At 35.0% G+C, this 14,051-nt stretch overlaps 1 protein-coding gene across 1 annotated transcript in view; it reads right to left on the bottom strand.

The window, feature by feature from the left end:
- Nucleotides 1-649: 649 nt before the first annotated feature.
- LOC107041996 (NIF3-like protein 1) overlaps nucleotides 650-14,051 on the bottom strand; it is an 86,056-nt gene continuing 72,654 nt past the window's right edge. Inside the window, exon 4 of the mRNA XM_015262844.1 lies at nucleotides 650-955. Within this exon, the coding sequence (XP_015118330.1) occupies nucleotides 687-955 (269 nt within the window). The 3' untranslated portion in view covers nucleotides 650-686. The remainder of the gene's footprint in view (nucleotides 956-14,051) is intronic.

Here is a 14,051-nt window from a genome sequence, read left to right as displayed (position 1 = left end):
GGTTTTTTTTTACATTTGACTAATGTTTTTCCCACTCATTAGTAAAGGCGGTTTTGGTTACAAAATGTAATGTTTTTTCCAACATAAAAAGTAGAAGATTATCACTTTAATAATGTTCCCAGTCGGACTTCAAGATTAATAGATTGCGGATACATAACCACATAAAGATCTTCTCCATCTACATTCCCACAAATTCCTTTGAGATGAAATAATTGTTCTCATCTCGATGATGTTATTTAATTAAATGTAATGACCATTTGCACCAGCAATGCCCAATACCCGGTCGTAACTTACGTATTAAAATGACAGTTTTGCAGGGACTGATTGGTCCGAGACCAATATAAATAGCGACGTTTCACTAAATTATGTTAGCTTCATCAAACTGTTGACTTCTAGTACCAATTGTGTATTTTGGAAATAAATAAATGTGAGGAAACAAAACATCAGTCAGGCGTATCACTCAGGGCTATCAAAACCCGGTCCCTCCTTGTCGAAATTGAATCATTCCATCCTTGATTCATTCAAGAACCGTTCTGTTTCTGCAATTTTTTCGTGGAAAATAAAAAGTCCAGGCTAGCTCAGTCAATCGAGCATGTTTTCTAATCGCAAAGTCATGTGATATTGATACATTAATCCAGAATCTCCAATATTAGCTTTGAAAAAAGTTTATTCGTTGGAAAAAGTTTTTACAAAGTCATGAGAGGATCTCTATCAGTCTTCGATACGTCGATCACGACCTCACTTCCCAGCGAATTCCCAAGAATTCCCGAGAACTCCTGCAGAAATCCCCTCTCAGAGTCAGAATGATTGGTTAGAATAACAGCAATGTCACTGTGCACTGCATCCAGAATATCGTGATGAAGCATTTCCCCGGTGACATAAAGATCAGCTCTAACGTTTTTCAGAACTGAGGCGCCTGAACCCGCACAAACTGCGACAGTTTTGATCATCTTATCTATATAGAGAAAAAATCAAATGAATCTTCTCACGTATAATAAATCTGTTGCTTTATTTTATTTGCAATTCACACAAATACGATTGAGAGAATTTCAGTGGGACCTTCCCTGTTCATTAGTTTACGATCCGCTTTCCAATATACGTTATGAATTATTGTGCGGAGTTCCATACAAAAACCCTCTAGAGATTTCTTGAACTTTCTGAGAATTTTCGAGATTTTCTTAAAACTAATAAAATATATAAAATTCTAAGAGAATTAAAATTTAGAGAGAAAAAATCCCGCACCGTCCAGCCAGGATTCGAACCCGGGTCTCCCAGTTACGCGCCGGGCACTCTTCCGACTAAGCTACCGGGAACTACGGAAATTCACTCTCCAAATTCGCCTCACACACCGCTTAACATTGAATAATTCTAAGAGAAAACAAGTGGGGAATTGCTCTGGTATCGGATATAGTATAGCCTTCTTTGCTAATAAATTAGCAATATGCTTCCGAATGATTACTCTATATATTATTTTCTCTATCGTATGTAATTCATACTTTTTTCATTTCATTGAATTGCATAATTTTCTTCTCAATTCATTGTGTTGAATTTTTTACTTGAGTAAATTCTACCATGATTATTTTTTTCTATTTTTTATAATTTTTATTTTTCATTTTTATTATGAGCGGAAATTAGTTTTGGTTCTGAAATTATTATTTCGAATCGTAATGGGTTACGCTCACTTTAATCCACTCTTACTGGTCGCATTTCAACCCAGAGCCAGCGCAGCGGACTGACACTGATTTCTAATATTTTTTAACAGGTTCATTTTCTCTATAAGCTATATTTAGGAATGAAAACTTCAAAATTTCCAAATATCATCATAAAAATCAAATTAATGAAGGCAGTTATCATAACCACCTTTCAACTGAGACTTACTGGCATCCAAAGGAACATTTTAATCTATTATTGAATCTATTTGAAGCCTAGTCTACAAAGACATCGATGAAATTTGGAAAAAAAATGAATTTTCAAAAAAATTGGAATAACGATTATTGCTATCACCTTCATGTTCGAACTCGGTCAAGGGGACATGGAAACAAATTTTTTCAGCCACCATTTAACTCATTCCGAACTTTTTTTTTAGTTATCGTAAAAAAACCAATTTTTGAAAAAATTCAAAAATAAAAAAAATCAATCAATGAATTGAATTTTAATCAATGGTTATGGATAGGGCCCAATAATACCTAGATTTGAAAAAAAAATATTCAATTCCATCGATTCATTAGCGAGCAATCGAAGAAAATCAAAGAAAAAATTTGATACATACACACATACATACGTACATACGTTCGGACACGATCTAAAAATTGCATTTTCGGACTCGTTGGATCACATTGGGTTGATATAACATGAAAAATCAAAAACTTAAATTTGACCGATTACAATGCTTCCATTCGGAAGCAAAAAATATATATGTATATAGAGCACAATATTGCATACTGTAGTGGGCAACGTAGAAACTTCTGGAAAGTTCTAGGAGTTTCTGAAGAATTCTTCAACCTCCTGGAAAAATTTAGATCATTCCCAAGTTTTTAAGAACATTCTTGAATGTTCGGTAAATTGCAAAAGTATTATTGGGTTTCTTGGGAAGTTCGAAAAAGTTGGGTGATTTTCTAAAAATCCTCAGAACTGTCAATCCATAGAAGTTGTAATGGTTAGACGTTTAAATATGTCCCGCGTGCACAACATCAGAATTTCTAAAGAAGGGCTATAGAGGCGCTGGACATTGCAAGAGGGTCACATCTCTTGTAGGGATGGGCGATGTTTCAAAAATGATCGATTATTTAAAAAATCGACGTTTTTCTTACTACACAGGAAAATAAATTTTTCAATAATTTTATTCTTCTCGTTTTTATTGAAAAATATATATTTAAAAAATACAACCCGAGGACCGACGGTGATGGCTGTGTGGTAGCCTAAAGATTCTAATTACGTCATAATATTTGCTGAAGATTTAAATTCTTTTAAACAATTTATATCCTTATTAAATGCAGTCTCAATTGAATTTTATACATACACTCCCAAGGAAGACAGAAATAAGACAATTGTATTGAAAAATCTCTATGGAAATTTTTCTGAAAAAGAAATTTCTCAAGCTTTAAAAGATCTCAATTTACCAAATGTTAAAATCATAAAAATTTCCAAGATAATTCTCGGTAAAAATGTTGGAAACTTTGCATTTTCGAATGATTCCAAGTATCGAATGATTCCAATTTATCAGGTCTGACTAAAATTGAAGTTCTCTTGTACCAAAAAAACTCTTGGAAGCCATTGCGTAAAAACAATCGCTTCCAATGTAAAAAATATCAGAGACTGGGACACTCCAGTGCTAATTGCTCTTTTGGTTTTAGGTGCGTAAAATGTAGTAATGAACACAATCCTGGTGAATGCCCTCTTAAGGAAAATTCTGATAGATCTTTTCTTAAATGCGCAAATTGCAACAATTCTGGTCATCCTGCAAATTATAAAGGATATCCCTACTACCAAAAAGCACTCGAACTAGTCAAATATGATCTACATTCAAATACTCATAAGAAGAATGATAGAATTCGAAATATTTCCAACAGAATTATCCCTACAGTATCTTATGCTAATAAATTGAAACCGAGGAAACCCATTAAATCTAACGCTAATACTAGTCAGCTACCTCTTTCCCGAAATAGTTTATCAATTCCTAGCACTAATAAAAGTGATATTGAACCTAATCTAACTCCAGTTAACCCTGATTACACACCTCCATGGTGTAATCACTACCTCACAATAATACAAATCAAGACATCGTAACAATAGATTGTCGGAATATTATTTCAATCAACGTGAATCCCATACGCAGACAGCAGAGAAGATTCTTTTTACAAAACTTTTTAGAGACTAACAATATTGATATTGCTCTAATATGCGAATCAAAACTAAATAAAAATCATAAACTTAGATTCGACAATACAATATGATCAGAAATGATAGAATTGATTCAAAATTTTCTGGAGGTACGGCAATATTAATTCGAAAAAACATTAAATATACAATTATTAACTACCCGAATTCGAACAATAAAAAAATACTCGAATATTCAATTATAAAAATAAATACTGTTAGTTATAAACCTCGTTTACTTATCAGCGTTCATGCCACAAATTCAGACAAACCTAAATATATCTTTCTTGAGTAATTGAATTTCTTATTTAACGAATTAAAATTGATGGATGATAGATACTATTATCTCATAATGGGGGACCTGAATAGTAGACACCCTTCCTACGGTGATTACGCAAGTAATGATCGTGGCCGGGACCTCAGATTCTGGGAATTAGCTAACGAACAACGATTTAAATTAAACCTCATACCACCTACAGATTTCACTTATATTAATTCTCAATCTTTTTTAGATCTAACACTTATAGATAACAGGTTGAACATATCAAATTACTTAATTAATGATAAAATTCCCACACTACTATGATAGTGATCACAAAGCGCTATTCATTCAATTAGAATTAGGAAATAACACAAATATTATACTGAACAATGATAATTCAGATAGTTTTTGTATATATAAAAACACAAATTGGGAAATTTTCACTAAATACCTTAACGATAATTACAATATTAACATCCCAGATGACAGAAATCTTTTTAACACTGAAATTGATAATTATGTTGAAGAACTAACTGTTTTTATTACAAAGCTATTGAACTGAAAGTCCCCAAAGGTAAGCAAACAGGAAATATTAGTAAATATTCCAATTGAAAAATTTTAAAACTGCAAAAAGACAAATCAAAATTATTAAATATCTATAATAAATTATTAAAAAATGATCCAACTAAATCGAATCACCAAACTCGAGAAATCCAACATTTACTGATACAATGCAAGAAGTTATTTGACTCTGAATTTAATTCTGCAGTAGAAAAACATTGGCAAATTATCTATAAAAAGATAAATTACAAAGACACTGAAAAATTTATGCCAAAGATCAATAATATTTTTCGCCCCAAGAAAAACCAGATTATCTGCGAATTGGGAGTCAACGACAACGATTTAGAGTTCAGAGAGGCTGGTTGCAACCCGAATAATATTCCGATAAATAACAACGAATATATTATTAACAACGAGACGGATCTAATTAACACTATGGGTGCCCATTATTAGAGAGTCAATTTACCTAGATATCTTAACAATAATACAATATTGAAAGAATTAATAGATAATAAAATATATAATTTTAAAAGACAAATGGAATCAGATATTAATGATAATGTTACAGTTACAACATTTAATCAAATTAAGAAAACCTCTAACGCAGGCGATAATTCTTGTATTCAAAACTACTTTACGAACTATAGTACAGTAAAATTAATTCTGAAATCCCTTCCAAATAAAATTTCGAGTGAAACAGATAGAATCCCTCCAATAGTATTGAGACACCTACCTGAGGTGGTCATTGTGGATCTTACCAAGGTGTTTAATAGTTCTTTGAATAATTATTATTTCCCTCAAAATTGGAAAATTGCTATCGTGATTCCAATTTATAAAACTGAAAAGATATCGATTGATCCTGCAAGTTATCGCCCGATCAGTATGAGTCCTGCCTTGAGCAAAGTTTACGAGGCGGTTATCAATAATTTAATTCTTGCATATGAGAGGAAGAACAAAGTTATCCCTGATAACCAATATGGCTTCAGGAATAACCACTCCACTTTCCGCGCAGTAAATAAATTGTTAACGGATGTCAGTGAAAATTTCTTCAGGCATAAAATGGTCGGAGCAGTTCTTTTGGACCTAAAAAAGGCGTTTGACTCCGTTTGGATAAATGAGGACCCTCTGGAATATGATACCTAATAAGAAATTTAAAGTTATTAATCATAACTTGTTGTTGAGTTCAACTTTTTTAATAACAGAAGATTTACAGCAGGGGACAATTAATTCCCCCTGTTTGTTTTTCATATTTACGGCACACATGATAGACTCTTTTAAGCTCAATAGTAGTAATAATACCTATTCACTGGCATATGCAGATGATAGGATCATTTATGTAGCTGGCAATAATGGAAGGGAAATATCTGATAAACTAAATATCAAGCTAATGAGATTGTCAATAAAGCTAATGAGATGTATTCCAGATGGAACCTTAAAGTCAACCCCTCTAAAAGCGAAACAATTTTATTTGGAAATACAGTCGATCATTATTGTAGAAAAAAAAGCTAGCATCAAAGAATTTATTATAAAAATTAAAAATCCAGATAATAATGAGGAAACAATAATTTCGAACAAGGAAATTGTGAAGTATCTTGGGGTACACATCGACTATTTCATGAAGTGCTCAACTCATTCAGATATCCAGATAGATAAAGCGGGAAAACGTTTCAAATCCCTTGGCTTTCTATTCCACAATAAACATTAATAAAAGAGCCAAAGTAATCTGTTATCTGTTACTTATAAGGCCCGTATTAACATATGCTTCAGAAATTCTCTGGAACATGGGCACTCACCAAATGGAACGTTTCAGAGTTTTTGAGAGAAATTGTCTGAGGGCCTGCCTGTTCATGTACACATCGGCATACAGTAATTTCTACCATCAGGTCAGCACCAAAAAACAATATGACAAAGCTGATATCCCTCGCATTGACAACTTTATTCTTCGTCTGGCGCGAAATTATTATAATCAATTGAAATATATTGATAACAAAACCATCAACGCACTAGCTGAATTTCCAAAAGATGAGGCAATGGGTAGGGCTAGATGTGGTGACATAAAAAAAAAATTTTTTTTACTATTTATGATAAGATCGGTTTGTTCCAGCATGAATGGAATAGACCGATTCTTTATCATATTATATAAAAGACATAGAAAAAACAAAATCAGACATAAAAGACATAAAAAAAAAATCATCCCAATTGATCGTTTTGAAAATGCAATATTCAAGTACTCTCGAGAGATCCCAGAATTTGATAAAAACGATTTTACAGGATTAAAAATGAATTTTAGTGGCTAACAGACGATGATAAGTACATGAGAGAAATTAAAATACGACAGAAACTCCACAGAGAAAATAATAATAACCATTATAATAGAAATGGAATTAGAAATCGTCTAAATAGGCAAAATTTCAGACCTCCATAAATGATATAATTACTGATCAATCCTATATTAAAAAAGACATGGGTCACTAATCGAACATGGTGGATCTCATGGGGATAATCGATTATTTTGCAGTCGATTTCGATTAATCGAATAGAACCGGGCATCACATCAGCTGATTAGTACAAGATTACGGAGAAATACCGCAAGATGGCAGTGTAAAAGATGATACCTCAATGTTTGAAGAAAATGCGCGCGAATTTAAATGCGGACTTCTAANAAAAGTTATTTGTCAGTGATAAATGCTAAGAACTGACAAACTAATTGGAGTGATTGATAATTAAATTAACTTGAATGCGAAGGGTGGAATTAACAAAATTTATCTCCTGTTTTTCCAAGTCATTTTTTGTTTTTCGAGGTTATGTTTAATGAAACCAAGCCTTAGGTATATCCCAAAATCAATGAATTTTAAATTTTAACCGTAAAATAAAAACGTCGAAATACTTTTTATTTACAGATTTTCAATGGTCCAATTTCTTCCTCGAATTGGCTAGGAAAAGTTCGAAAATAAAGCATGGATAATCAGCGTCTTTCGAACGAGATTCTGCAAATAATTGCTTTATTTCGACATTCTTAGGAATAAATAATGGAAATGGCTCAAACTTTCAAAAGAATATTTTTAGGGATCCAGTTAAATTTTGGTGAAATTCTGAAAAGGGAAAAATTCATTACAATTCAGAAATGATTATTTTTAGAGTGAAAAATATATTACTATTGAATGAGTTAGATAAACAGGCAGTGCGACAGAAGCCATTTGATAGATTACATATGACTGCTACTCTCCACGTATATTTCTCCTATTTTCATTTCTACCGAATTTCATTGAGTAGGCTTCCCAATGGATCCCAATGTATGTTTTCAAAAAATTAAGGCATACGAATTCCCATTTTTTGAAAATATTAAGGCCAATCGCACTCATGTTCCCCTATTTCTATCAAATAAATTTGCAATTTCATTCAACAATATTCATGTTATATGGCTTCCTCAATAATCGTGCTGTGAAAATGGACGTTGAAATATAGATGCGTTATTTTTTTTTCTCAAAAATTTTGGGTGAATTATTTCATCTCAAGAACTATCAAATGCATAGACCTAAAATTTGATATAGGAATGTTCCTTGACAGTCCTAATTAGAAACCAAAGTTTTAAAATGTTTCCCTGACTTTTACCCATGTCATAGTGCGTAAAAGTGAACTCCGAGCAAAAAATACAAAAACGACGATATCTCGGAAAATTTCAATGGGATGGTACCCATATTTTATTGGATCTAGATAAATGGCATGAAAACGCACGTTTGGAAAGAAAAAAAAATGAAATCGGACAAATAGTTTTTGAGATATTGACCACAAGATTTCGTTCATTCAGCATCCCAAACTTATTTACCATGAAACCTAAAATCATACTAAGTTGTAAGTTTCTATCTCGATTATTTTTCAAGTTTTCGTGCGAATAAGCAATTTCAGGGAAAAAATGAAAAAACGAGAATAAAACTACATTGCTCAGGGAGTAATGGTCTTTTTTCTATCCAATTAAATAGGTATCATCGTGACGAGTATTTTGAAAAAAGAATCCAATCAGTCCAGGTGATATCGGCAAAAAACTATTTTCGAAGAATCGCTATATCTCAGGAACCGCTCAACCGATCGAGCTGAAATTTAGCATAAATTTGAGTCTCAGTAGTACCAATTAGCAGCCAGAATTTCAGCATATTTGCCTCAATAATTCTCGAGTTATGGGGACAGTTCTGGACATACGAACACACATGTGCACACATATACCCCTACTCATATACAGACATTTTTTAAAAACATCATTTCTTCACGTTTCATGACATTCCTAGGCATTTCCACCCAAAATTCAGAAGTCAAAAAAAATCATAATTGTAAAGCTTCCATTCGGAAGCAAAAAATTCGTGGTCTTCGAAAATCGCAATTTTCCGACCATACTCAGAACAGTCGACTTTTTACTTTTTTAAAAAGATTTTGAAAATGTTCCTTAATAATTATGAGTAAGTAGTAATTATAGTGTTGGAAAAAAATTTTTAATGTCATGAACAGTACAGTACTAATTTTCAGGCGAGAGACATTTACTTCCGTTTGAGAGGAAAAAGTCGTGAAATTTCAAATTTTACTGTAAATTTAATGAAATTCAACACTTTTCACCAGCATGTGAAGCGCAGAACTTTTCAAGTTACTTGAATTCTCATTTAACCGATGAATATTCTGTACCAAATCACTCTGTATTTTCGATTGATAAACAAATTATAATTGCTCAAATCATTTAGGCCACAGGAAAATAGAATGATTCAACTTCCTCAATGGTGCGTTTGCTGGGGTTTCCTTCAAAGTTAATTGGAATCAATAGTTAGAATTATGAGAGATTCTGACATTTTTGACATTAAGTATAGAAGAATCTGAATGCAACATACTGAAAATGATAATCGATTGTTTCACTTTGAACAAATAGTAACAATATTTAAATTAAAAATTTCTGATATGATTAAACAAAAAAAACTTTCACTCAATATTCCATAACTGCAAATAATAAAAATGATGCTAATTATGTAATATTATCTGAATCATTAATGTGAATTTCAGACTCTCAAAAAAAGATAGAGCAGAAGTCAAACAATCATTTAAAATTTTAATTTTTAATTTGGTGCTGAAAACATTAGGTGATGATATTTCAAGCGTGGAATTATATTGATGATATGAATAACAGATTAGTTGAATTAACGAGTGAACTAATTATGAAAATTTATAAGAGTGTTCACTAGAAATCTACTCTCTGGCTTACGTTCGAGAAGAAAGTGCATTATAATTATGATCGAACTTTTATTCAGTAAGTATAGCAATTAGCACATGAACAAGTCATTTATTGCAATATGAAAAATTAACAAAATTTGAAGCTAATAAATTGGGAGAGATTATTGTCATCAGTTGCGTTGCTTTTTACAATTAGAACGATTATGAACAATGAATTGAAAAAAGGAATATTAAAACTAACAGGAAAAAGGGCAGAATGAAAGGGACATCAACACCCCGGCCGCTTGCGGCCGGGGTGGCGGTAGTTGAATATAAAAATTGAATGAATTTAATTTAAATTTAAAATAATAATAATAATAATAAAATAAGTATACAACATATGCTGTACAAAAAAAATGAATAAAAATCATTGCTGATTGTCATGGTCCTGTCCATGACCTTTAGCATACACCTTGTAACGAGATTTTCTCGTTACGGTAAACTGTTTTACCAACACGAAAACCCATGAGTTAAAAATGGTTAGAGTGAGGGACAGAGAGAGAGAGAGAGAGAGAGAGAGAGAGAGAGAGAGCGACATCTAACGCCAGCTGAAGAAGCTGAGCGAGAGATGAGAGTGACATCGAACGGTGGTTCCAGTGAACTGCGCGTGGGGTGAATAGACCGGTGAAACCATGCTTCTGAACATTATAGAGAGGCTGTCGATACCCTGTCGCCTTATCTAGAAACTCGCCCAGCTGTGTTTGGGGGAAACGGGCCAACGTACTGGCGTTCCAACTGGGCGATTCTAGAGGCGCTATCGACTTAGGCTAGGGACCAATGGCTAGGTGAGAGGACTAGCGCCCCCTCGATTGCCGTCGAGCTGATTGGTGGTGGTGGGGTAACGGATGACCCACCGCCACTGATCTCTATATAACTGGATAGCTGATCCCTATGCTCCCACCACTCTTAAAGTGAGGCGAATTGAAGAGTCAGCCAGCGCTGCCGTATAGTAGCTCAGGTACTAAAGATGACGTGAGTGCGCATGCGCGCCGCCGTGGGGGCCACGTGCTCGAAAAATTGCCGTGGAAACATTCTCCGTCCCAAATTGTAAATAATAATTGAAAAAGGTAAAATTAGTATAGTATACTCAATCAATAAATTCCGATCAGTCTAGGTGTATTATAGTTCAATAAATACAAAAAAATTTCGAACGAATAAATTCAGTTGAATATTTATTTTGAGTTTCCCAATTTTCTGAATACATTAATTTCCTTAAAGTAGCTCATCAGTAGGCTACAAGTTCATACTGACCACACTATAGATGTCGAGATTTTCAATTATTAAATTTTTCCATTAAATTACGTGAGAAAATTTATAAAAAATTCATACACAATCAGCATCATTCATATTACATTTTTCAACATATTATTTTCTTTTCAAGCATCTCCGTTTTATAAATAAATAATGGATATTGTTTAAAAAACGGTCATTCATGTTGTATCATGTGTCAAAAAATTTCTTGATTTTTTTTCATATTTTGAGTCAAAAATTCCGATTTCAATCTTTCTTTACAACAAAATTATGGACTTTGACATAAGACAGTGGGTTAAATCCTGATTTTTCGAAATTAATTTTTTGAAAAAACTAAAACGTCAATTAAATCTAGAAAAAATTACGATTAAAAAAATCTAATAACATTCTTTGGCGATTCTTTGTAGTTTTTAAAAATTCAATTTTGTCAATTATTAATGATTTTACAATTCATTAATAATACAATATTAATAACAATTGTACTAATTTCAACATTCCTCTATGCTTCGGCTTCCTTTCGCGTTTATAGACAATGTCAGTTTTCACTGATTATTAACAAAAGTGCGTCTGTTATTCCGGATGTCCTACACGGTAAAATATCCTATAATATTTCCCAATGCTCTCGGTAAATTTACCACTGCCCCACTACCTGCAGCTGACACGGACATGCGCACTAGAGAGAATCTTAGTTCGCTGACTACTATCCGGAGGTGCTGCGTACCTCTCTAATAAACTCACTGGCTGCCAAAGAGATCGGCTATCCAGTTATATAGAGATCAGTGCCCACCGCCGCTGTGATGTTCAGACTAGGGGGAGAAGGCCCTAGTAGACTGTCGAGACAGTCGGTGACAGGCACTGGAGTCGAGCGGATGTAAATCGTCTGATCCTCGACGACGGTTGAGAGTGGCATTAGTCCGTTATGGATTATGGGCGTCCGTTGTGAGGACGAGGTCCGGAACAGCGAGAGAATGGGACGCTTCGGCGTCCCAAACAGAAGGATCGGATTACTTTGAGGACGTGGAGTGTTTTAATTCCATGTCCTCAGGGATCCATCACTTCGGACGAAAGAAGTGGTGTTGGCGTGGATCCGTGGGCCGGGAGTAGGCCGACTCCTGGAGGCAGGATTGCACGTACCTCCACGACGAGTACTCTGGGTGTTGGCCCGCGATGATAGTGCTTTTACCGAGCATTGAGGTTGAGTTGGGGTGGGTATAGGTGGGTGAGAACAAGTCTCCGGATACCTGTGTCGCTTGTGCCTCTCAGTATTCGGCGCTCCGAGGAGTGAGAAGGATTCGCAACTGATGGTCGACTTCTCCAGAGTTGAGCCACTCTGGAGAGGAAAGGAATACGTCCGAGGAATGGAAACATCCTCGGCGAAAGATGCATGGAGGAATAGCTCCTGGAAGATACGCTTAATCGAAGTCTCTCGGCTGAAAAGACGAGGATCGATCGAGTGAAATACTCCTAGCATGGTGAACCTCGCCCACTTTACCATTTACGCTGATGCTGGCTCGGCATTGTTAGCCCCGCCACGAAAAGTCCTCAGGGTAGACGAGTTATCCTCTGAGGCCAGTTTACCGTTGGATTTTCCGTGAAAATCCAGCTGGCGCCCGACTGAATTGAGCGATAGAGGAGATGCCCAAAATAGTTTGGGATATTTGCTGGTGGAGCACCGGCAAAAATCCTTTACAACCTTTACTTAAAACCTAATACCCTGCTATGATTATCATGATCATTTATAAGTAATTATAAAATTATATCTTCTACACCCTATCATTCTGCAAATATATCAGTGTCTTTTTTAAAAACAATTTTAGCAAACCAATTTTATATTTTTTTCGGGCACAGTAGCTATTAAGTAAAAAACAAATATTGTTCACATGTGACAATGTGTAAATTTATTAAATAATAATTACTATGGTTATTATTCAAATAGAGATTTATATCCTCATAATTGTTTAAACTCGAGAGCCACTAATTGGCCATGAGTTTATACAGTATGGATATTTTCCGGGGTTGTTTACCCAGGAAAAATCTAAACTACTTTTTTACCTTCTCTATCGCTTTTTTGTTGGGCGCCAGCCAAACCTTTACGGAAGGTTCGACGAAAACCAGCCTCTGAGGCAAACCCGTCTACACAAAGGACTTTTGTGGCTGGCCAATAAGTTGCCCAGCTAGCATCAGTGTGACACGGTAGAGTGGGCCAGGTCCACCAGGAGTATTTACATTCATCGTCACCAGCGTTGCCAAAGAGGATAGACCTGAGTAGAGGCCCGGATCGGGGAGTTTGACTGACTCCAAAAAAGTTAGTTGGTACCCCACAGGAAAGGCGGCGTCCCGGTCGAATTGTCGGTAAATGTGAGTTGGGTGCGTGAGTAACTCGGCAGTAGCAGTCCCGCTGTCACAGGGACAGGTTTGGAGGGCAATTTTTGTCCTCCTTGTACTCAATGTTTACTTTATGTTTTTCAGTTGATTTATTCGCCGACTAATTAATATTAAGGGATGAAACAAAGACTGTTCAATGGAGAATTAAATTCCCCATTCTTCAATCCCCGTTTCATCCCTTAATCTCTGCAATAAAAAAATTAATATTGCGACGAAAGTCACGGCGCTATAAAAAACCCNAATAACTCAGATTTACGCGCGGGGGATGCAGGGGCATCCCCCTATATTCGCCGCCACAGTTATGCACCAGGCTACGCTGAGTAAACTCCTTACCATGGCTTCTTCAGCCATCCACCACTTCCAGCACGCCGAGACATTATTTCAACCTCTCGGTTCAAGCGCTCGCGTGCGACTAACTCGGAATCTTACTAGGGCCTTGCCTCCTAGTCTGGATATCTCGGCGACGATA

The sequence above is a fragment of the Diachasma alloeum genome, unplaced genomic scaffold (genome assembly GCF_001412515.2).
Source record: "Diachasma alloeum isolate Michigan unplaced genomic scaffold, Dall2.0 Dall_scaffold_00400, whole genome shotgun sequence".
Lineage (NCBI taxonomy): Eukaryota > Metazoa > Arthropoda > Insecta > Hymenoptera > Braconidae > Diachasma > Diachasma alloeum.
Note: the sequence above shows the minus strand (reverse complement) of the source record. Positions and strands in the feature narration are given on the sequence as shown.